General features: G+C 29.2%; 1 protein-coding gene across 3 annotated transcripts in view; it reads right to left on the bottom strand.

Annotated features, from left to right (window-relative positions):
- Positions 1 to 3,568: 3,568 nt before the first annotated feature.
- Positions 3,569 to 26,267, bottom strand: part of LOC111680239 (synaptic vesicle glycoprotein 2B-like) — a 132,260-nt gene continuing 109,561 nt past the window's right edge. For all 3 annotated transcript variants that reach the window (XM_046949838.1, XM_046949837.1, XM_046949835.1), the window contains exons 5-12: positions 23,864 to 23,963; positions 22,460 to 22,598; positions 22,199 to 22,395; positions 21,995 to 22,114; positions 11,829 to 11,962; positions 11,604 to 11,763; positions 3,937 to 4,064; positions 3,569 to 3,856 (exon numbers count right to left, since the gene is read on the bottom strand). In XM_046949838.1, coding sequence (XP_046805794.1) covers positions 3,801 to 3,856; positions 3,937 to 4,064; positions 11,604 to 11,763; positions 11,829 to 11,962; positions 21,995 to 22,114; positions 22,199 to 22,395; positions 22,460 to 22,598; positions 23,864 to 23,963 — 1,034 coding nt within the window. In that variant the 3' untranslated portion in view covers positions 3,569 to 3,800. The remainder of the gene's footprint in view (positions 3,857 to 3,936; positions 4,065 to 11,603; positions 11,764 to 11,828; positions 11,963 to 21,994; positions 22,115 to 22,198; positions 22,396 to 22,459; positions 22,599 to 23,863; positions 23,964 to 26,267) is intronic.

A 26,267-nucleotide genomic window follows, 5' to 3' on the forward strand; every position in this document is an offset into this window, starting at 1 on the left:
ACTCTACTCCTAACTAAAGTGGTATAGGGTATAAAAACAAAAAATATAAAATTTACCCAATTTTTAAATACGCCATTGTTAACTAACATAGCAACAACTTTTCAATTTAAATAGTTTATTGCTGTAAAATTTCAAAAATGTATGATAGGGCCGTTTTAGGTGACGATATATTTTATATTATCTGGATCACATTTTTTACTTTTCAAGTGACGATTTACTTGCTTTTGATGATTTAATTTAATTAAAAAACACTTTTTCAAAATTTACTAGAAATGGTTGTTGTAATAAAACATTGAAAGATAGTGCCAATGCAGGCAATTTTATGTTTCAAGATTATATTTTCATTAATAAAATACAAATAAATACAAAAAATTATTTTTTTTTAAAAGAACAAAAAATAAATTATCAAAAATTAATTTATTGATTGTAAAATTGAATCAGTAGATGGAAAGACAATTGAAAAGCAAGTTTGATTCAATTTTAAAAATGGTTAGTGTATTGGTAAAAAATTAAACTTGAAAGGCAAAACTTGATCGTTCAACGTCCAAGTTAATCATTATAACCTACACCACTTTAGTGGGGAGGGTATATTGGGTTTGTGCTGATGTTTGTAACGCACAATAATATTGGTCCTATACCCACCTTAAAGTATACCAATCGGCTTAGAATCATTTTCTGAGTCGATTTAGCTATGTCCGTCCGTCCATGTAAACCTTGTAATCAAACCACAGGCCGCAATTTTGAAGATAATTGAATGAAATTTGGTACATGATCTTCTATTGTCTCCGGGACGAATCCTATTGAAAACAGTTAAGATCCATTATTTCACCTAGCCCCCATACAACTGTACCCCCAAAAAGGGCTTGTAAACATTGTAATCAAACTAGAGGTCGCAACTTTTTAGATAATTCAATGAAATTTGGCACATGATCTTTTATGGTACTATTGAAAATGGTTAACATCGGTCCATTATTTCACCTAGGCCCCATAGAACTGAACCCGTCATATAGGGCTTTTAAGTTCATAATTATGCTTAATATACTCGTATCTCGACAAAAAGCTGCAAAACCAAGTTCTATACTAGTCTTGATGACCCTGATGAACTTTATAATTATAGGGCCTCTAAAAAGCCTCTATCAAAATTTTACTTAAATATCCACAGTTTTATTAAACAGTAAATGGTTTTAGTATATCTGAGGCAAGGTACAATTCAACTTAAATGCTTTATTATGAAAACTACATTACATTTTATATACAGGTGTAGGGTATTATTTGGTCGGCCTAGCCCGACTATAACTTCTTACTTGTTATATGTATGTAGCGTTTCTAAGAAATTTAATATGACAAATGTGTAATTTATAATTATGAATAAATAAAGAATAATGTAATGCATTTAAATCTGCACATAAATGACCAGAAATATATAAAAAATGAGGTTGTTAAAGCAAATTATATAACACAATAATCAGATATTGTGATATTAAATGAGATTCTTGAAACATTTTTATTAACATAATACACACATCTGGGCGCTAAACTGTAAAATTCACTAGTATACGTATGAACTATCTACAGTCTGGCCAATACAATAGTCTATAGATTGGACTATACACTATCTAGTTAATACTCTGAACTTTACAACAGTCTGGACTACACTGTGGTATATAGTGTGGTGAATAATCTGGAATATAGAATATTCTATAGTCTGAACTATAGCCTATTCTTTGGACTGACTATATTCAAATTGTTTTGACCAGCACTATAAATTTAAGCACAACCGTCACACGTTTCCTTACAGCCAACCGCAATGATGAAAACGTGAGAATTTGGGATGATTCAAAAAACTAGCTTCTAGTTAAGTTGGTTATGGCATGAGTCTTACGAATTAACATTAATAAATATTCGCAACATTTCCAGACAATTATTTTACAAAACAATAAAGCAAGTTATTTGTATTTTTACTGAAATTCAAGAAAAATTTTTATCTGAAACAGATAAATAATTTACTGTATTTTGTCAATAATAATACACAAAATTTCTTATTTAATCTATAATAATTTTGTTAAAAATATATATTGAATTTTAACAAAAATTTTACATAAAGAATGTATGTAATAAATTTTAACATCGGAGTAGGCATAAAGACAATTGGGTCTTATGACATGAACTAGAACTGGAACTCGAGAATAGCAGGAAATTGATACTAGCAAGGACATCGCTAGAAAGCAGTAGCATGAGAAATTGTTAGCATCATAGAAGGTATAAGATTAATATAAATATAAAACAATTTTTAGAAATAGGCTTTATATGGGCATTGTATCAAATATGGTTAGATTTAAAAAAAAAAAAAAACTTTACAGAATTATTTGTTGATCCTTAAACATGCTTTGGCTAATTTTGTAACGATTGATCCATAATTGAGGCACGTACAAGTATTAATACGGGGCTATGAGGCAAAAAGCAACTAATCACTATCTCTCTTGGACCATAATAGTACTATATGCCAAATTTTTCCGAGATATCTTTAAGATTCTGACCTGTAATTTAACATTAATTAACTCCGAAAGTGGTTTGAGCCATTTAAACTTAGTTAAGTATTATTTTTTGGTTTTTACTAACATTACCTGACTTACATAACATAAATTGTAATGGAAATATATTGAATTTTATACCCTATATAAAATTCAATATATTTCCTGATTTTTTTATAGTTAAAAGTAAAAAATCAAATTTAGTAGAAACCGATTTATGAAAATAGTTAAAGAATCGAATTTTCTAGAATTGTTTCTATTAATTTGTACCATTTTTTATGGAAATTGACTTTAATTAGTATTTGATTTCATCCAGGATTTTACTTTTTAAAATTAGTCAAATTATTTTTCTGAAAATATAAAGAACACCGCTAAAATAGGGAAATAATATTTTTATAATACTACTTTTAGTACTAACAATACTCAAAACGATGGTACCAAAATATTTTTAAAATTATAATTTTTTAGCACTGTATGTGGAGCATGGCTTATGTTAGAACCCATAAAAGGGAACTTTTTGGCACATTTTTCAAAAGGTACTTTTTGGATTTTCTATGATATTGAACCTAGAATTATCAAATTAAGTATGCAGAGCCAGTATTAAGCGAGAACACATAAAAGGGGCCTTTTTGGTTCTACAAAAGGTACTTTTTGATTTTCCTATAATATTGAACCTAGCAACATGAAATTAAGTATATAGAGTCTAATAAGGTGAGAATCCATAAAAAGGGACTCCTTGGCACTTTTTTGTTTTTCAAAAGGTACTTTTTGAAACATACTTGTTGAATAATATTCTTTAAGAGAGAACTTTTTAGTTATTTTTGTCTCTCAAATATTTTTTTTTTTTTCAAATTTTTGCATAACTTAGTTTTTCAGCTCATGGAAAAATTTTCAACTTTGATTTTTTGAAGCACTTTAATTTACATGAATATACTTACATAAATAGTTATGGGTAATAAAAATTAAACAAGTTTTATTATCGTTAATTTATATATTTAATATGTACATAATTTTTTTATTACACAAACAATTCAAATTCCAACAAAAAACAATTGCAGAATAGTTTTTCATACTTCATTTATAAGGATGTAAATATATTTTTTTATTTATTATTATTAATTATTTATAATTACTTCTAAAATTATAGAGTCCCTATCATTAGGATAAGGACGAGTGTCTTTTTGGAAGAAAAAGATACGGGGTATGTGTGTAAGTACGGGACATAAAACTTAATTTTAAATTTAAATTATTTAATAATTGTATGTTTGCCTAGTCTAAAGCATCAGACCCTGTACTGGGTAATAACCAACATAGAAATCCGCTTACTGAAAAACACAATTAAAAAATAATTTTATTAGAATTAAGACTTATGAATGTTTATTTCCTTCAATATCACCAAACTTACTAAACAGCATTGCAGAAAACACAACAATAGGAATAATACAATTGAGGTCAATTAGAAATCCAAATATTAGATTTCCAAGTAAAGCTCCACTTCGACCAAAAGTCATAGACAATGCAGCCGCCATTACCCTAAAAATTAAAAATATTTAATTAAATATAGAAATATAATTGGAAACATAAAAAAACTAAATAATTTTAATGTCAGTTTATAAGACAGTCAATGTTGTCAGAATTAATTTTTGCAGCGCAAGCAGTATGTTTTGGCGTGTGTGCTTTTTTATGAAAATGGCGCCATTGTCAGGTGTTAAAACTCGCACATATGACAATATAAATCTATCTGTCAACGTCTGGCAATTTTTCCGACTCTTAAAGTTTGTTGGCGAGTATTTAAAAATCTAAAATTGTCAGGTAATTCTACGTTGGTTCCAAAAGAACCTCCAATTGACCTATGCCTTTATATAGGAAGTTGGAGCCCCTCAATTAATAACGAAAACTTGTTTGTTGTTGCGAAATTTTTGTCACTTTGACAATTTTCATTGTCGAAAATAGTCTGTTGTTGATTTTACCCCTAAAATTTGCGATTTTTCAAAGGATTTTTGTACAAATTTACATTTCAATGAAAAACATATAATAAAGAAACTGGACCGTAGTCTTTTCAATGACCTTGCTAAAAACGATCATACAGAAAAGAAGACTCTTACTAAAAAATATGCAAAATAACTGTGTAAAAAGCCATTAATATGAAATAATGTCACAGGATGACCAATTTACGATTGCTATACATTTCGTTATTGTTTTTCAAATATTCAGTTTTCAATCATATATCGGGATCATTTTCGAGTAATTTTTTAAGCGCTCAATATATTAATCACTTTTAGGTCATTAAAATGAGTCAAAAATGACTCAGTTTACTAATGATGGGATGTAGATAATAAACTTGTTATGATAACGTACGTATAACCATACGCATGTGCGTTGGGTTTTACACATGCGTAAAACAACCCTTAATTCTAGCACATGTGTTTAAAACATGTATTCTAGGTTAGTTTTAAGATTTTTGTTATTAGATACCTATAAAATGGGCTGGATAGATTTGTATTTATATGATATTTATATAATATATATAATATTTGCCTGTGCTAAATTTAATTGCAATAACAGTGCTAAGTCCGATCACTTCGAAATTCGGCAAGATCATCAAGGCTTGTATAAAACTTAGTTGTCAAAAGCCCTTTTCGGGGGATTCAGTTGTATGGGGGCTATGTGAAATAATTGACCGATTTTAACAAACGTGTATTCCAAATTTTATCAAATTATCTTGAAAATTGCGACCTGTACTTTGATAATAACGTTTCAATGGACACACGGACGAACGAAAAGTGATTCTGAGCCGATCGGTATAATTTAAGGTGGGTATAGTACTAATATTTTAATGCGCTACAAACATCAGCACATAAAGTATTCCTTCGCTGTGGAAACTAGACACGTAGTTTGGAGATTTAAAAACGAGAATAGCCCTAAAAACCAATTTTCGAGTTGCAATCGAGCGGCTAGACTCGAAAGTTATACCTGTATTGAAGTAGCCTGTCTATTTTCCATATCTAAACCACATAGATAATCTGTGGTAAACAGTATTTCGAAGATATGAACTCAAAAATAGTCTTTCGAGGTGTAATTGCAAAGACGATTTTTAGGATGCGGTTATAAGGGAATAGCTAAATTTTTTAAAATAAATTTTTGACACAATTATTGTAAAAGCAATGCAAAGTAAAAGATACCCAACCCTATTCTGAGTTGCTGACAAGTTCTGACCATTTTTTTCAAAATAATACCAAAGTTTCCATTGTTTTGTCAGCAACAGAACACCAAATACTATAATCTTGTCTTAATACTTCAAAATTCAATTAATTATATTCATAGAATATTATTAATATAAGTATGTAAAAATAAATACAAATGAAATTCTAAAAAAATAATAAATTTTTTAAATATAGTTTTGATTCCGCTTGTGAAAAAGTTTCCATTCCATTGTTTTGTCGGGAGGGGATCTTACATGGAAGCTATGACCAAATATGGACCGATGTCAATATTTATATTAGAAGGTGTAATAAAAGCGTAAATTTTTTGGAAATTTTTAAATTTAGATTCATAACTTTTCCCGATGTGAAACGATTTTGCTCATTTTCAATACCAAACTGCCTAGGAATCTTTTAGTCGAATTTCATTAACTGGTCTGCTGCCTTTAAACAAGTGTTATAGCAAATTGTTAAAAATCTATTGTCAAAAATTCCGATTTTATTAAAATGAAATATAAAAGAGCGTAACAACAAATGAGTCATTTTCACAAGTCTGAATGTCCTAAAAAAGCAATATAATAGACAATGCACAGTGGGGCAGAATGGAATTTTTTTCGAAATAAATCTGGCATTTCTAAACGGCTGATCCGATCGGGATAAAATTTGGCGTGAGCGTAGCCAAGGAGTATTCGAGTTTAAGATGAATCCCGCAGATGCCCCAGGGACGGAGCTGTGGCGGCTCAAAGTAGGGTACCTACGACATGTAAAATTTTTAAACTCGTGCCATTTTTTCACCCAAATACAAAGATTTTTATATTTTCTGAAAGCGCTCGACGAGATCTTGAAAAAACATGCTAGGACATACTACTTATCTCTTATAATATGTTATAAAAATTTAGTGATACAAAATTTACCATACCTTGGTCCGCCTTTTTTGAATACCGGGCGTAATTTTGGACCAAATGGACTCAATTTTTCCTTGTTAGACAACAAAATTTCCAATAATATACAAAAAATTTCAGATCAATATCATTTACAGATCCAAAAATATACGTTTTTTAGTTTAAAAATTCAAAAAATTTTAGATTTTTGCCGTTTTTTGCCCAAAATGTGTCTTAACTCTTTTATTAATAAAATAAAATTTTCTTTAAGAACATATAACAATTTTATAGTTTTCTAAAAGGTATCTTTACGCAGAACGCTTTGGCGTAAAAAACTTGTCCAATTTTTGGAAAATGTTGCCACTGCGTACTTCCGAATGTGACCTATTTTTTATCAAAACTTCAACTTTGGGCGACATGTTCTAAAATCCCAAAGCTGGGATCAGAAAACTGAAAGCAGTTTTGGAAACCTCAATATGTTCTCTATTTACTCCAAAAGTATTTTCCCAGCCCTAAAAGAAATGTGGACTCTATGGGCAAAAATGTAAAAAATCCCATTTTTGGGATTTTCATTCCTATTTTTGGGAATTGCGGGATGCACTTTGACCTTTTCAATTTTTTTTGCATATTCTTATTTGAAATGACAAATTTAACAAGCGTTGAAGATTTCATTGAGTTTTGTTCATAAATAAAGATTTTTTCATATATTTCATAGTTGTTAAATTTCTAAAACTATGATTTATATCAAAATTTTAATAGGGTCGCAGATAGCTACAACAAATTAGTCCATATTTATCCCTTAATATCTTTTTTTAGTTAGATATGGAAATTCTCGACCCTTTACAAAAAATTTCAAGCCAATATCTCAATTACATTCAAAAATATGTTCATTTAAACCTGTGTCCTTTAATTTCATCTTTTTCATATTTTAGTATTAAGTATGACAGAACATACATTTGGTGTTGAATAAAATATTTGGACAATTTTTCAAAATTATTTAGTTAATTATTTTATTAAAGACTATAAAATTGTATATAAATAAAAAAATATAATTTTATTATGAGCCACGCACAACAACACCTAAATCACCCCACACAAACCACCTTTCCCGCTCACCGAAATACTTATAAAACACAATTTAATACAATATAATCAGTTAGTAACATAACATAATACAATTAATTCTTACAACCTACTTATATAGTTAATTCCTAACACTACTTATTTTCTATAAAATAATCTGTCATATCGGTATACATATCCAGAAGGTAATATAAGTCCTTTAAATCTTCCTCGTTTTGAGATGATAGAGTTTCATAACAAATCCATCTTTTTCGCATAGTTGAAAGAACAGGATCAGAAGATAGAAGTAAACTATTAAAAATATCTTCATTCTGTGATTGCCTAGAGCATTTTCTTGAGCTGAAAAGTTGAACATGCTTAAAATCTCGATTCCTTGCTTCCTGGGCTTCTTCTGTAAACTCTCCAAGTGGAAGAATATTCGATTCAATTATTATTTGACCATGACACAATACTTTGTGTACTGTTGGTGTTAGTTCCCTCCATGGATACAGAGATACAAGTAATTTAGAAATTTCAGATGTATATTCCCCAAATCGATTTCCATTAATTATATGTTTACTATTCAGTGCCATTAAAATAGTGTTAACTCTTCTAAGCAACTCCTTGTCGATTCCAGTTATTTTTGAAGTAATTTCAAAATCACGAAAAAACCTTCTCGCCGTATTACCGTCATTTGTACTACAGCAACTTGGAAGTGGTTTGTCGATGTTTAATCCCATCTGAACTTTAAATTCTTCTTGGATTCTTTTTTTTCGCAGCTCTCAGTTCTTTCAATTCTTCATTATTTTTTTTGATTTAGTAAGATTCTCTGGCACACTTCTATATTTGAGGTCGTATGCTATGTGTAAAAAGTAATCCAAAAATCGTATTCTGGCATGAAGTGGTGAAATTCCGAAAGACAGGACTTCTTCATTAATACTTCTACTTTTGTTTATATTTGAGAATTGCGACTTTTTCTCATTACATATTGAGCATCTCCAGAAGGAAGAAGTTTCTGTTATGGCATTGCTGACCTTTCCATCAATCATTGTTAAGCTTAGCTGATATGATACGTTAATAGAGAATTCCATTATTTTTATGCAAATGGGCTCCAGTGCATTTATTTCATCTTTTAAATGTTCCACTAAATCTTTTGTTGTTTTCTTTGATTCCTTTATAAATTCAAATCCAATGGGTCTACAAAAGTTTTTTGAACCCGGAGTTGTATTGATCCATATATCTTCAAATGAATTTCCGATGCTTGACGATGATGGATTAAGGGAATATGAACGAATTCGTAATGGCACTAATGATGACATAAATACACTTTTGTAGTCTGCTAATGTCCGACTTCCACAAGCTTGTTTGTATTCTGGAAGTGCTGATAAACCGTCACATCCCCACTTACACATTAAAACAACATCACAGTTATGAATTTTCCTTAATTGGTCTTCTGAAAAGTCTGACACAATTCTTGATGCTGTGTTTTCGAGCAAAGATGATATATCAATACAAGCTTCCACATCATTAACAGCGATAGGTGATGGTAGGATAGTTTGTTTTTTTTTCCTGGATCGCCTTGTATGATGGTAAAATATTGTGTCCTTTTTCATGCAGAGCTTTCCTTAATATTTGGTACTTATTTCGACTGAGACCCAGTTCCAACATAAGCGCTATTGCTTCCTCTTTAGTAAAATTTGATTGTGATGTTGGAGTTGGTATACTTTCAACAATTCGCTTAAGTCGTTTTGGTGATGCATTAGGAAGAATACTTGCAATATGTACGGCATCCATAGGTTGGTTTTCCTTTTTCAGCATTTCGTTAAATGTATCAGCAATTTCCTCATTTGAGATTGAAAAAAGTTTTTGTGTGACCCTCTTTTTTTTAACCTTGAACATAAGTCTTCGTATGACTTGCAAGGCGCTCCTGCTGATGTGTTGTAAGTTGAGATTTCCGTAGTAGTTTCCATCCAACTACAAAATTTTAATCGAAATTTCTTTTGATTTCCATCCACAGACTTACTTTTTACATCAAAAAGTTTTCAATTTTTGATATGCCTGTTTTGTCTACTATTCTACTATATGTAGTTTTTATATAATTTGAAATGTCTTCAATTCTTTCTGGCCCTTTTGAAGATACACTCCATAAAACGGAACACAACTCTTCGTACTTTAATGTAATCTTCATTATAGATTTATTAAATATGGTACTTAAAATCTGAGAAGTTTACTTATATACCAATTCTTGTCATTTCCGATACAGGTATTCTAAAGTAAAAAATTACGAACTGTCTACCTATTATCATTTAGGACTATATTACTATAACCTGTAATTCAGTCATTGATATTTCTTATTAGTGAATGAATCGAAATTACCTGTATATTTTTACCTACATGATCATAAACGAAACAGAACGAAATGATCTGTCGAAAAAATTTAGGTAAAAAATAGTTATAAATTTCTGAAAATTTAAGCATAATAGGACCTTTCAATTATAAAGATAAGCAAACAAATAGAAAATAGGTAAATATAAGATTTAAACATGTTCTGTCATATTTAATACTAAAATATGAAAAATATGAAATTAAAGGATACAGGTTTAAATGAACATATTTTTGAATGTAATTGAGATATTGGCTTGAAGAGTTTCCATATCTAACTAAAAAAAGATATTAAAGGATAAATATGGACTAAATTGTTGTAGCTATCTGCGACCCTATTAAAATTTTGATATAAATCATAGTTTTAGAAATTTAATAAATATGTAATATATGACAAAATCTTTATTTATGAACAATACTCAATGAAATCTTCAACGCTTGTTTAATTTGTCATTTCAAATAAGAAAATGCAAAAAAGAAATTGAAAAGGTCAAAGGGTATCCCGAAATTCCCAAAAATAGGAATGAAAATCCACATTTCTTTCAGGGCTGGGAAAATACTTTTGGAGTAAATAAAAAACATATTGAGGTTTCCAAAACTGCTTTCAGTTTTCTGATCCCAGCTTTGGGATTTTAGAACATGTGGCCCAAAGTTGAAGTTTTGATAAAAAATAGGTTATATTCGGAAGGACGCAGTGGCAACATTTTCAAAAAATAGGACAAGTGTTCTTAAAGAAAATTTTATTTTATTAATAAAAGAGTTAAGACACATTTTGGGCAAAAAAAAACGGCAAAAATCTAAAATTTTTTGAATTTTTAAATTAAAAAACGTATATTTTTGGATCTGTAAATGATATTGATCTGAAATTTTGTATATTATTGGAAATTTTGTTGTCTAACTTACAAGAAAAAATTGAGTCCATTTGGTCCAAAATTACGCCCGGTATTCAAAAAAAGGCGGACCAAGATATGGTAAATTTTGTATCACTAAATTTTTTCAAGATCTCGTCGAGCGCTTTCAGAAAATATAAAAATCTTTGTATTTCGGTGAAAAGCAAAAAATGGCACGAGTTTAAAAATTTTACATGTCGTAGGTACCCTACTTTGAGCCGCCACAGCTCCGTCCCTGGGGCATCTGCGGGGTTCATCTTCAAAACTTAAACTCGAATACTCCTTGGCTACGCTCACGCCAAATTTTATCCCGATCGATCAGCCGTTTAGAAATGCCAGATTTATTTCCAAAAAATTTCCATTCTGCCCCACTGTGCAATGTCTGACGGAACCGTTATATTCAAACGTGTTTATTAATTTTGGAATATAAATCTTGTAAAGAATAACTTTTTTATAAAAAAATTAAGAAAACGAAAACTATTATATTTTTATAAATTTTAATACATATTCATATATCGCCTGAAGTGCAAAAGCCGTTACGCCTTGTATAGGGATTCATAACCGGTTCATATACAAACTTTTTTAGCTGGGGAGTTAATCTTTTTTGTATGTTTTTTGAAGGCATGTCAAAATTCTTAAAACGTTTTTTGAACAAACCTTAAATTTGTGGGGAACAAGTCTACCATTACACAATAGACCGTACTTATACTTAAAGATGTCAGTGCTTCAAAAATGCAGGAAAGTATCAGATTTTCTAGAGATGTTCTTACAAAATACAGACCTATTGTAACGACTCCTGCCGCTGTCAAACTAAACACTGAAATATGAAATGTATTAAACTTAGTAAAACAAAATTAGTTATTATAAGATTGTTTAACTTACCTAAGAAAAATTTTATACCCAATCGGTGTACGCACAGAGGTAACCAAAAGCTGGTTGGTATGCAGGCTAAACCAATAATAATTGTATGCAGAAATACCTTTTCCTCTACTCCAGCGTCACATGTTACAAAAGTCCTATAATAAAATTGCAATTTTATTCATATTTAATAATATAAGAAAATAGTTCGGTTTAAGGTGAAATATGCATCTCCAATGCTCTATTCAGGAAGACATTTTTTTAGGAGCTAGTTGAAATAATGAATCGATAACAAGCATTTTTAATAGACTCCAACCCTGAAGCAATAGAAGACGCGGTAATAGATTTCATTCAATCTTCGAAATTCCGACCTGCTCCAGTTAGCATTTAGCAGAATCTCAGGAAATTTCAAAACACTTGATTGCATATTTTGCGAATGATATAATAATAACAAAAAAGAGAATAAAAGTCGTATGTTTTATATTTTTTGTGTTTATACGATTGGTATTAAACAATAACAAAGTAAGATGTGATGGTTACATTACATATTGCGTTTAGACGATCCCATCCGTACTCTTCTACACAAAATTTTGACAGATCACATTATTTGTGTGATCGTGTAAAGCCGGCTTTAATGGAATATTATTTTACTAGTAATCGCACAGAAAAATTTTCGAGTACTCGGAATTGCAATCAATTTCTTATATTGCACATTAGTTTTACTTGTAATGAAAAAGGATATATGAGACAATAAAATATTATCACTTTTTGTTATACTTGTGTTTATAGTTTTGTGTGTATATGAGAACACAAAATAAAAAAGTGTGCTTTATAATTAAAATCAAATAGTTTTATTATTAAAAAGAAAATTAAATAAAAAAACTTTTATTGCATAAATAATTGGCTAAGGACTTTAAAATCTGGTAAGAAGTGTATAATTTTTATTGTTTACATAAGTATGATGGGATGTAGCAATCGACACTTGCGCAGACTAAGATCTGTTGAAATGAAACGCATGAGAATGTCACTTTATAAACAAAGTGAACATTCCCGAATAAGCACAACCACGAACTTTTATGATCAAGAGCAGCATCCTTCAACAACCGATTCTCCAGAGAATATGGAAACTGACTTAAGCAACAACTAAAAAATCTCTATCCACATTTATAGACAACAAAATTGTTAAAAATTAAATAAAAGATATGCATCCCGGGAAATACATTCATTTAGGCCTAATGAATCATTTGTGATATTGGTATCGATGCCTCCCACTTTTCTACCTCATTATGTCCAATATTGGGTCACATAACAAACCTGCCTCATGTCGAAGTGTTTTTAATTGGTGTATATCTAAAGAAAACCCATCATCGATGAATACCAATACGATTTTGTGAAAGAAGTAAATAATTAAAATTGTATAATAATTATTATTTTTGTGTATTAAGTCTTAATACACTGAACACTAAGAAGTGAAACGCTGTCAAAAAGCACCTAAATCTACTGTCAGTCGGTACCTAACTCTAAGATTGTATTAGTAGAATTCACAAGTTGCAAAAAAATCGGATTCAAAAATATTGAAAAAAATTATTACATTTAAATTCATATTTTAAAAGATTTCTTTAAATATTTTGCAACATAATTTATCTATAAACATTATATATGAATGTATCTTTGCTTTTTAATCTGCAATATTGAAATAATAAATAATTTAGTTTAAATAATTTTTCTTGTACCATACGAAAATTTACAACATTGTTTTTTTCAGTTTTAATTTCAAAAACAAAAATGAATGCCAAAAAAATATAAAATATTTTTTTTCGTTTGTTAAAAATTAAATCTTTTCGGGCTAAAGTGTGCAAAAAAATATTAAAATATAACGTTAAGTGATAAAAATATTTTCAATTGCTATAAGCCACGAATTTTCGCGACAAAGTTTTGAAGTTTGGAGAGAAAGTAAGATTCTTACATATGTGTTGGTGTTACACAGAACTCGTCTGTGAGAAGAGCGTAACGTTATTGTTGTAAAAAAATGACAGCGTTTCACTTCTTAGTGTTCTGTATCTTAATATAATATTTATTTCCTAGGAAAAATTTGATAACATGTTCTAAAAACTAATAGTTCTAGAACCCGTTCTTTAGAATATTGTTGTGGTTCGTAAATACTTCTAAATAGTTTTCAAGGAACTAGTTCTTTGAAACATTTTATACATTGCTACTGCACTAGTTCAATGAAACGCATACTAGTTCCGAAACAACTTCTTGGAATCAATTGAAAAAAATGTCAAAAATTAAAAATGTATAAACTTATTTTTGCTTTCCACTGAACTACATGATATAAAAAAGCTCCCTAATTGAATGGAACTGAAAGAAGAGAAAGTTTGCTGATGTAACGTATATTTTAATTTTTTGTTATACGTTCTCAAAAGCTTCCCTGGAACTAGATTATAATCATGCTGACAGTTATTACAGGATACCTTGGATGTCATGTAGCGAAGATGAAATTTTTTTTTTTTTTTATAATTTTAATTTAAGGTAAACAAGTTTGATTTAATTTTACACATAACAATAACAACAAAAATTTCAAATAACAATTGAAAATTGGTTAAAAAGTTAGTGAAATATTTTTTTTAAATATTTTACTGCGTTTTTAACGAATTTTCAATTTTAAAAGAAAAATGGTATTATTGGTTTGTGTTGGTAGTACTTTATGGAAAAACTTAATGAATTTATCCCAAAGTAGTGTTATTAAGATAAAACAAAAAAAGCTAAATTTTCAATTTCCTTGCAAAGGAATCTAGTTATACTAAAATAACTGTCATCATAATTATACTCCTTAGAATGATATTTTTGTGTTGATTGAAGTTTTCAACAATCTTCAATCAACACAAAAATTTGGAATTTAGTTCCAGTTCTACAAAATTAAGTAAAAATTTAAAAAAAAGTGGCGTAAACAAAAATCGCAATATCTCAAAAACTAGAGCTAACCGAATAATTTGATTACGATTTATGACTCAGCGGATGATAATACGTAGGAATTATCAACTTTTATTTAAAAGACACGCAAAAAGTTATATTTTGTCGACTTGTGAAATCTGTGATGTATTACAAAATTGTATGTACATGTAATAAAATATCATATAAATATGGTAATTTAAATTGTAAAAAATTAAACGTTTAGCCCATTGTTAGATACTAGAGCACAGCATGTAAGTTAACAACTTACGTATATTAAAAGAATATAAAATAAATATTTTGAATCAACTTTCAAATGTTAAAAGAAAAATAATAAAAAAATGATATGGCAAAATTAATTTAAAATTTTAAAACAGAAAACTATCAGTATTTTCAATATCTTAAAAAAATTTTGTGCTGTTTTCAGATTTTATTCGATCATCTGATTTTTAAACCAACGGGAATTTAGTGGCCTCAGAGTTGAGACGATACTAAAACACTGAAGTGTCATTTTTTGATGATTTCGACACACTTAAGTGGTGGGATTCGAATAGAAAAGAGTTCTGCTTTTGTACAGCAAGCACACTTTCAGAACGGGTGCTAATATATAATTATAAAAATACTTATATTTCATATTTATACCCTTCACCTTCGTGAGAAGGGTATATATAAGTTTGTCATTCCGTTTGTAATTTCTATAATATAATTTTCCGACCCTATAAAGTATATATATTCTGGATCCTTATAGATAGCGGAGTCGATTTAGTCCGTCTGTCTGTGTGTATGTTGAAATCAGTTTTCAGAAGACCCCAGATATCTGCGAGACCCGAATTTTCAATAATTCTATTGGAAATACGGTCGAATAGAACGCTTTTTAAAATCAGTCCAATCGGTCCATAAATAACGAAGATATGAGTAAAAATCCGAGACCACCTCTGAAAATTTCATCAAAAAGTTAGATTTTTCGTGCATGCTTATGCAATCTGAAATTTGTTGTATATTATTGGAAATTTTGTTGTCTAACTAACAATTGAGTCCATTTGGTCCAAAATTACGCCCGGTATTCAAAAAAGGCGGAACAAGGTATGGTAAATTTTGTATCACTAAATTTTTAAATGCCTATAATTCGGATATTATAAGAGATAAGTAGTATGTCCAAGCATGTTTTTTCAAGATCTCGAGCGCTTTCAGAAAATATAAAAATCTTTGTATTTGGGTGAAAAACAAAACAATGGCACGATTTTAAAAATTTTACATGTCGTAGGTACCATAGTTTGAGCCGCCACAGCTCCCTGGGGCATCTGCGGGGTTCATCTTTAAAACTTAAACTCGAATACTCCTTGGCTACGCTCACGCCAAATTTTATCCCGATCGGATCAGCCGTTTTCCAAAAAATTTTCATTCTGCCCCACTGTGCATCGCTATACTCGTACGCTTGAAACAGATGTTTTTCTGGGGTCCACTTTTATGGGGGCTATCTGACAACATGGACCGATATTGCCCATTTTCAATACCAAACAAACCTTACCTATAGAGAATATTTCAACAGACTGACAGACATGGCTAGATCGGCTTAAATGTAATAAGAACACAGAATATATTCAGTGGTCGACAAAACAATGGAAACTTTTTCAAATTATAAGAAACTGTTGAAATTCTTAAATTATTATTGATATATTATTAATAAAAATTATTAATTTTTATTTATATATATATTTGTTTACCAAAATAAACAAAAAACCAAGAACATAATTTATTAAATACAGAAAAAATAAAACCAAATAACTATTATTTATTATTATGGTACTGACAAAACTTTTAAACTTTTACAGAACAGAATACTCTTACTAAAAAAATATGCAAAATAACTGGTTTTAGCAAAAAAATTTTTTGTGTCATTAATTAAAATGACTGGGGTTTAGATTTAAAAAACGATTTTAATACTTCTTTTAATATTTTATATAATATTTGTTGATCTGTGATTAATATTTAATGAATAAATCATCACTTCATAAAACTGGTATAATACAGGATAATTTGATGACAATAGAATTCAAAAAATTACAAAAAATTACTTCTCTAGAGTAGTTATAAATAAAAAGTTCGAAATAAGTACTCCTATGGTTAAAAACATGGTAAATAAGACCGGTCTTGGTTGTAGTCGTTCTGTGGCTAAACCTCGTAGTTTTAGAAAGAATCGTTCTACTCGTCTTCTAATTGCAAAGAAAACAATGTCCTTTACTGGACCAGAATAATATTAAGTTTAGCGGTGGCAAATTGTTTTTCAGGACAAATATTGATCGAATTAAATTATAAAAAGATACTATGTGTGTTATAAGGTAGAGATCCATTAAAAAAGTATAAAGTATTCCTAAACTGTGGAAACTAGTCCCATAGTTTGGAAATTTAAAAACGACAATGGCCCTAAAAACCAACTTTAGATTTGCAATCGAACGGCTAGACTCGAAAGTAATACATGTATTGAAGTGGCCTGCCTGCCTATTCACCATATCTCAATCCAATAGAAAATCTATGCACAGTTGGACAGAATGGAAATTTTTTGGAAATAAATCTGGAATTTCTAATTTGGCGTGAGCGTAGCCAAGGAGTATTCGAGTTTAAGTTTTGAAGATGAACCCCGCAGATGCCCCAGGGACGGAGCTGTGGCGGCTCAAAGTAGGGTACATACGACATATAAAATTTTTAAACTCCTGCCATTTTTTTGTTTTTCATCCAAATACAAAGATTTTTATATTTTCTGAAAGCGCTCGACGAGATCTTACTACTTATCTCTTATAATATCCGAGTTATAGGCATTTAAAAATTTAGTGATACAGAATTTACCATACATTGGTCCGACTTTTTTTTTGAACACCGGGCGTAATTTGGACCAAATGGACTCAATTTTTTCTTGTTAGTTAGACAACAAAATTTCCAATAATATACAAGAAATTTCAGATCAATATCATTTACAGATCCAAAAATATACGTTTTTTAATTTAAAAATTCAAAAAATTTTAGATTTTTGCCGTTTTTTGTCCAAAATGTGTCTTAACTCTTTTATTAATAAAATAAAATTTTCTTTAAGAACATATAACAATTTTATAGTTTTCTAAAAGGTATCTTTACGCAGAACGCTTTGGCGTAAAAAACTTGTCCTATTTTTTGAAAATGTTGCCACTGCGTCCTTCCGAATATGACCTATTTTTTATCAAAACTTCAACTTTGGGCGACATGTTCTAAAATCCCAAAGCTGGGATCAGAAAACTGAAAGCAGTTTTGGAAACCTCAATATGTTTTCTATTTACTCCAAAAGTATTTTCACAGCCCTGAAAGAAATGCGGACCCTATGGGCAAAAATGTAAAAAATCCCATTTTTGGCATTTTCATTCCTATTTTTGGGAATTGCGGGATGCCCTTTGACCTTTTCAATTTTTTTTGCATTTTCTTATTGGAAATGACAAATTTAACAAGCGTTGAAGATTTTATTGAGGTTTGTTCATAAATAAAGATTTTGTCATATATTACATATTTGTTAAATTTCTAAAACTATGATTTATATCAAAATTTTAATAGGGTCGCAGATAGCTACAACAATTTAGTCCATATTTATCCCTTAATATATTTTTTTAGTTAGATATGGAAATTCTCGACCCTTTACAAAAAATTTCAAGCCAATATCTAAATTACATTCAAAAATATGTTCATTTAAACCTGTGTCCTTTAATTTCATCTTTTTCATATTTTAGTATTAAGTATGACAGAACATACATTTGGTGTTGAATAAAATATTTGGACAATTTTTAAAAATTATTTAGTTAATTATTTTATTAAGGACTATAACATTGTATATACAATAAAAAAAATATAATTTTATTATGAGCCACGCACAACAACACCTAAATCACCCCACTCAAACCACCTTTCCCGCCCACGGAAATATAAAACACAATTTAATACAATATCATCAGTTAGTATAATAGCTTTTTTATTTGAACTGTTTATCTTAAACATAATACAATTAATTCTTACAACCTACTTATATAGTTAATTCCTAACACTACTTATTTTCTATAAAATAATCTGTCATATCGGTATACATATCCAGAAGGTAATATAATTCCTTTAAATCTTCCTCGTTTTGAGATGATAGAGTTTCATAACAAATCCATCTTTTTCGCATAGTTGAAAGAACAGGATCAGAAGATAGAAGTAAACTATTAAAAATATATTCATTCTGTGATTGCCTGCAGCATTTTCTTGAGCTAAAAAGTTGAACATGCTTAAAATCTCGATTCCTCGCTTCCTGGGCTTCTCCAAGTGGAAGAATATTCGATTCAATTATTATTTGACCATGACACAATACTTTGTGTACTGTTGGTGTTAGTTCCCTACATGGATACAGAGATACAAGTAATTTAGAAATTTCAGATGTATATTCCCCAAATCGATTTCCATTAATTTTATGTTTACTATTCAGGGCCATTAAAATAGTGTTAACTCTTCGAAGCAACTCCTTATCGATTCCAGTTATTTTTGAAGTAATATCAAAATCACGAAAAAACCTTCTCGCCGTATTCCGTAATTTGTACTACCGCAACTTGGAAGTGGTTTGTCGATGTTTAATCCCATCTGAACTTTAAATTCTTCTTGGATTCTGCTTTTTTCCGCAGCTCTCAGTTCTTTCAGTTGTTTCAATTCTTCATTATTATACCCTTCACCTTCGTGAGAAGGGTATATATAAGTTTGTCATTCCGTTTGTAATTTCTATAATATAATTTTCCGACCCTATAAAGTATATATATTCTGGATCCTTATAGGTAGCGGAGATGATTAAGCCATGTCCGTCTGTCTGTCCGTCTGTCTGTCTGTCTGTCTGTCTGTCTGTCTGTCTGTCTGTCTGTCTGTATGTTTGTTGAAATCAGTTTTTAGAAGACCCCAGATATCTGCGAGATCCGAATCTTCCATAATTCTATCAGACATACGACCGGCAAGAACGCTATTTAAAATCAGCAAAATCGGTCCATAAATAACGGAGATATGAGCAAAAAACCGAGACAACCTCTGAAAATTTCATATAAAATTTAGATTTTTTATTCATGCTCAGACAGAAACTGCAAAAAACAAAAACAAAATACATAACAATACGGTAAATATTGTTATTGTAATTGTTTATATAAAAGCAAAGCAGAGCAAGAGCAGCAGAGCAAGAGTAGCAGAGCGAGAGCAGCACTAATGTTTTGTTATTGGCTAGAAATATGAAATTAAGTATGTAGAGCCTGGATTAAGTGAGAATCTATAAAAGGGGACTTTCTGGTACTTTTTCGTTCTTCAAAAGGTATTTTTTGAAATTTCTATAATATTGAACCTAGAAACATGAAATTAAGTATGCATGGCCGGATTAAGTGAGGACCCAAACAAGGGGAGTTTTTGTACTTTTTCGTTTTTCAAAAGGTACTTTTTGCAATTTCTACAAAATATTGAACCTAGAAACATGTAATTAAGTATGTATGGCCCGGATTAAGTGAGGACCCATAAAAGGGTACTTTTTCGTTGTTCAAAAGGTACTTTTTGCAATTTCTACAATATTGAACCTAGAAACATGTAATTAAGTATGTATGGCCCGGATTAAGTGAGGACCCATAAAAGGGGACTTTTTGGTACTTTTTCATTCTTCAAAAGGTACTTTTTGAAATTTCTATAATATTGAATCTAGAAACATGTTATTAAGTTCGTGTATCCCGGATTAAGTGAGAACCAGTAAAAGGGGACTTCTTGGTATTATTTCGTTCTTCAAAAGGTACTTTTTACAATTTCTACAATATTGAACCTAGGAACATGTAATTAAGTTTGTATTGCCCGGATTAACTGAGGACTCATAGATGGGGACTTTTTGGTACTTTTTCGTTCTTCAAAAGGTACAAAAGGCTTTAAACACATCATGGTGAAGGGTATATAAGATTCGGCACAGCCGAATATAGAACTCTTACTTGTTTTTCATTAAACTTGTTCGTTGTCTTGAAAGCAGAGACAGTAACTGTTATATGTTTTATTATAAAAAATTTAATAATTATTTTTAGAGCAAAATTTTTTGCTCAAAAATAAAACTTATTGTTAAGTTTTATTTTTTTGTTCAAAAATTTTTCTGGATTTTTTTTTCAAGAAATAATTATTTTTGATTTTTTTTCATTGAAAAATAAAAATAGTTTTAAAGTTTTATATTTTTGTTTTATATCATTTTCTTCAAAAATAAAACTTAATATGAAAATATATTCTTACAAAGTAAATTAATAAAGTATTTTGTTTTTGGAATAATTCAAGAATGTGTCAAAATAAAATTTAACAAAAATTTCCTTTAACAACGATATGAACAAAACATAAATAAAAAATATTACTTTTAAGTTGAAAATATTAAGATTTTAATTATATTATTATATAATATACAATTTATAACGCTTTTAAACAACTTTAAAACCACTTTTAATTCACTTTTCAACTTTTCACAAATTTTAACAAATAGCAAAACACAATTTAAAAATGGCGACATAATTATATATTCAAATAATATGATCCTTAGGGTGATTTTCGAAAGAGTACTTTTTATGGGAGTTTGGTTATTTATGTAACGAACTCTCCGTTAAACTAACTTTTTCAACTTTTGAAATGAGAAATAATTTTCGCCACATTTTACATGTGAAAGTATGAATAAATACTTTTCAACACACAGGTGTATTAAAGGAAAATCATAATCTACCCACAAAGCTATGTAATTCTGAAGCGGCCATACCCTGTGTAATGTAAGTAAGAATGTGTGTAGTTTTGAAAGTACTTTCGAATTTAATATAAACAACACGTAATCTATTTATTAGAAATTTTCTGTGGGGAAAGAGATAAGAATTGTGAAAAATTTTCTGAATTTCGCACCAAAAAAATTTAAAATAAATCAGTAATTTTAATATAAAAATAATAATTTTAGGCAGAAAACCCGAATTTTAAAAAATGTTCAATGATACAAATACAATAATTTTAAAATCTTTCAATTCACTTTGTATTTTAATCATGAAAATGTAGGATCATATATCGTCACCTACAACAAAATCGGCCCTATTGTTGATTTATTTTTATTATTAAATTATAGAAAAGTGGTTATTCACTAAATGAATCCCTTATTTTTCGAAATAACTTGACATTATATCATTTGTTAAACCAAGAAACCACTGTATTTAAATTATACTTACGAATTTGATACAACTATTGATGATACATCACATACAGATGCTGATACGCCTGGATTTAGTTTTTCATAGTCGTCAAATCTTTGAAATAATTCTGGAAACCATACCATTAATGTGTAATAACTGTAGATGTAAAAAAGGAATAGAATACGAATGGAAATTCGAATTCAATGACTCACACACACATAATCGCAGGAAGCTACTAACCTCGTTGTCAGACAAAATTGAATGGCGCATGTTAATGATGTATTTCTTAGATGAGGTTTCTTGCATAGTGTTTTGGTCTGTGACCAAATTTCCGCCAGCAATAACTTAAGTTCTTCGGGTTTACGAAGCCTTAAATTTCGTACGCTTTTCTCACCTATTTTTTCTGAAGTTCTACTAGGAGCAATAAGGCTTTTGCACTACAAGAAAAAAAGTCAATGAGTTTATACGAAAATATGTAATTTAATAATTTATTTTATTTACCGGATATTCTTCTGGTTTTCGTCCAGTGTTTTTAGTAAACATATATACAAGAATTTTAAGCGCTTTTTCAGTTTCACCATGTTCTAGTAAAAATTTCGGACTCTCGGGAAAAGCAAATAACCAACAACCAAGTAACAAACTATAAAATAAATTAGTAATATTTTATTTTGTTGAGAACTTTTAATTTTTTGTCAACCATGTAGACAAATTAATCGTTGTACCTTGTTCTTAAAAATCGTATGATATATTTTTATATATGGGAAAGTTCGTGTCAAATGACTTAAATTAAAAAATCGATTTGGATGAAATTTTAACTATGGTTAGTACTAATAGTAGTTGTAATACATTTTTGTTTGTAACACAGTTTTATTTTTAAATTAATGTATCTTTTCACGTATTGGTCTTATCATTTATTGTCCAATAAAAAATTTTTGATATATTTTTTTAATTAAACACATTTTTTGTTCCTACTTTTATATTATCTTAATTTCAAATATATTTTTTGGTGAGAAATTGCCAATATACACATATAAAAATTCAATTTACAAGCCTCGTGTATCTACGTATCGTGTGTATATTTCTACTAATTTACGCTTTTGTACAGTGTTGCCCTGTTAGCTATTTTAAACTGAAGCTCCTGGCAACACTGCTTGTATACCTAGCAAAAAAGGATATCCAAAGAAGCGAAAAAGAAGTAGAAATTACTCCAGGGAAGTACGGAAAAAAAACTGAAGACGTGATGATTATAATACAAGCTTGTAATAGGAGGGATGTTCTTTTTATTTTATTTCAAATTCACTACATCTGAAATCATTCTTAGGAAGTAATTAGTATCTTCATTTTTGGAAGTTATTAGGAAGTAAAATTGTAATATTATAGAATACAATTAAATTGACTTAAATAATATTAACATAAATAAATAAATACATTACACGCATTTATCTATTAACTCCAAAATAAAATGGAAAATATGCCTTAAATTTTAAGCAAAATTGGATTTTTTTGCTTCTTTGAAAGTCATTACTTCCACAGAAAATAAACAACTTCATTTAGTGCTACATTTGAAGTGGTGGTAAATGTTGTTCTTTTGGAAGTGCTTCGTTTTATTTTTGCTGTGTAACTTTACATTTGTTTTTCATGTTTATTTATTCGTAACATTTATCATTTTCTTCTGATGGTGATAAAACAGAAGGAGAATAATTTTATAAGATAAACATTTAAAAAAGTATTTTAAGTGAAATAAAATATAAATATCATTCATATTGGTGCTATATGACTTTTTACAATAAAATTTTTGTTCACAAACAAATATTGGAATTCTGTATATTAATAAACGATACAGTTGTGAATTAGACAAATGTGTATGTAAGTTTTAGTGTTGCTCTCCCTAGTATATGTACTAACCTGGGAATTGCACAAATTGCAACAAATAGGTTCCAACTGTGATAGAAGAATACATCCGATTCCAAATGAATTACTACGGGTATGACTAACCACGCGATTCCTAAAAACACAAAAAAAAAAAAAAATAATAATTAGTGAATACGAATGGCAACTTGTATGACTTCAATGAATATTTCATCATTAACAAATATGATAAAAATTCAAACGAAAATATGAACAAGTTAATGATAGTCAAAAATTCGATAAACGATAATTTTCGGCAATCATAGGTACATCCGATTAGAACAAGTATCTATTTTTGGAATTTGTCAAACAGCTTAAAAATCTTGAAAATAGGGTGTAGTCTCTGTTTTTCGTTACTGACATAGTTTCGTCTGTTACTTAGGTCCAATTTTTAGGCAAAGTATTAGGGATTAAATTAAAATTAATCCTCGAAAGTAGTTTTTGTTTGCTAGTTTAAGCGCCCAATGGAGGTGGTTTAAACTCGAGCAAGAAATGCTCGAGTGTAAACAGCTGATGCCAATAAAATTAACAACATTTTTATTAAAATAAACATTAAAATGTTTGATTTATCGATTAGTATACATTATGGGGACTTCACAATATATTTTCTTGTTTGAAATTTAAGTTTTCATTAATTTTCATATTAGATTTACAATTGTCTTCTTCTTTCTTATAAAAAATGCATTGTTTTGATAACAAACACTGAAGTTTTGTTTTGTATGGCAACACTGCGAAGTTTAATCTTGTACTTAAAAACATCAAAGGGGCTTAACATCAGAAACTATTTATATTTAGATTAATCTGATTATTAATTGGCATTTGATTGCCAACTCAAAAACCCGCTCTTAGTGTTATATTAATAAATTGTTTTCAGGTTTACAAAGAAGAAACTGATTCATTTAAAATGATACACGATGTTTTATATCGGATCATTTTTGTCTTATAGAAACCTAAATCGTACTGCCGATGTTTGTAATGATTGTACATCATTTGACGCAAGACCATTACCAAATTTTTTTGGTAATGGTCTTGCTTTCGTTTTTAATCCCATAAATATTCCCCTACAAACATTATTCATTACTAGTAGTAATGATATGTAGTGAAATGTAATAACAATTTATTTTTAATTTTCAATTTCACAAGATTTGCTATCAAATTTATTGCATTACAGTGACCATGTGGTCGCGACAGATTTTGGGTGTCCGATTAAGTATTTAACCTGTTTTAAATTTGGCACAAAAAACATTTCTTAAATTAATTTTATTAATTTCATATTAACATTATTGTTCAATTCACAATCAAGTTGTATATTGTACCTACCATAGAAAAATAAATAGAAGTGTTACTGGGAGTAAGAAATATTACTCTCACACATGTACAAGTTCTGTATGAATTTAATACACTTGTATGAGTCTTATTATTTTTGTTTACATAATATAACAAAAATATGAAAGTACAAAATGTATCCGAATAAATCATACTCTACTACATTGCGAGTAAGTTGCAATAAGTTATATAGTAGTTTTTAATCTAGAAATTATATTTAAGAGATTCGTATTTGCTTAATTGATAAATGTACTTCTCAATATAACAATTTACAGTAACATTTTCGTATATATAAAATTTTTTTAGTCGAATTTTGTAAAGATCCTATTCTTGTATAGCATATACCGCTTCTAAAGTCTTATTTTATTGACGGATAACGTCATTGCATTGACGCAAGTGTTACTAACTTCAATATATAATCAAAATGCCGTTTCCAAAAGTGTGGTGTAGGGTGTATTTAAACTGCATTTGGGATGCATTGAAATTAACAATAATCTTTTATACTAAGCGTTATTTCAAGCATTTACACAATTCCTATGGCCCAATAGTCTCTGCTTCAGCAATAAACATTGTTTAAAGTTGTGTTTTTGCCACAAAAATATTGAAAACATTTTTAGAAAAAAAAACGAAATTTTCAATTGTATTTATTTTTATACCATAGAAAAATAAATAGAAGTGTTACTGAGAGTAAGAAATATTACTCTCTTACATGTACAGGTTCTGTGTGAATTGTATGCGATTGTATGAGTATTTTTATTTTTGTTTACATAAAATAACAAAAATATGAAAGTACAAAATGTATCCGAATACATCATACCCTACCACTCGCAATGTGGTAGCAATAATTTATTTAGTATTTTTTAATGTAGAAGTTATATTCAAGAGATTGATGTTTGCTTAATTAATGAATGTACTACTCATTATAACAATATATAGTCAAAATTTCGTATATATAAAATTAGTTGAGTCGAATTTTATAAATACCCTATTCTTGTATAGCATGTACCGCTTACAAAAAAGTTCAATAGCCTAATTTATGGACGGATTACATCATTTCATCGACGCAGGTGTTACA

The sequence above is a fragment of the Lucilia cuprina genome, chromosome 4, assembly GCF_022045245.1.
Source record: "Lucilia cuprina isolate Lc7/37 chromosome 4, ASM2204524v1, whole genome shotgun sequence".
NCBI classification, from domain to species: Eukaryota; Metazoa; Arthropoda; class Insecta; order Diptera; family Calliphoridae; genus Lucilia; species Lucilia cuprina.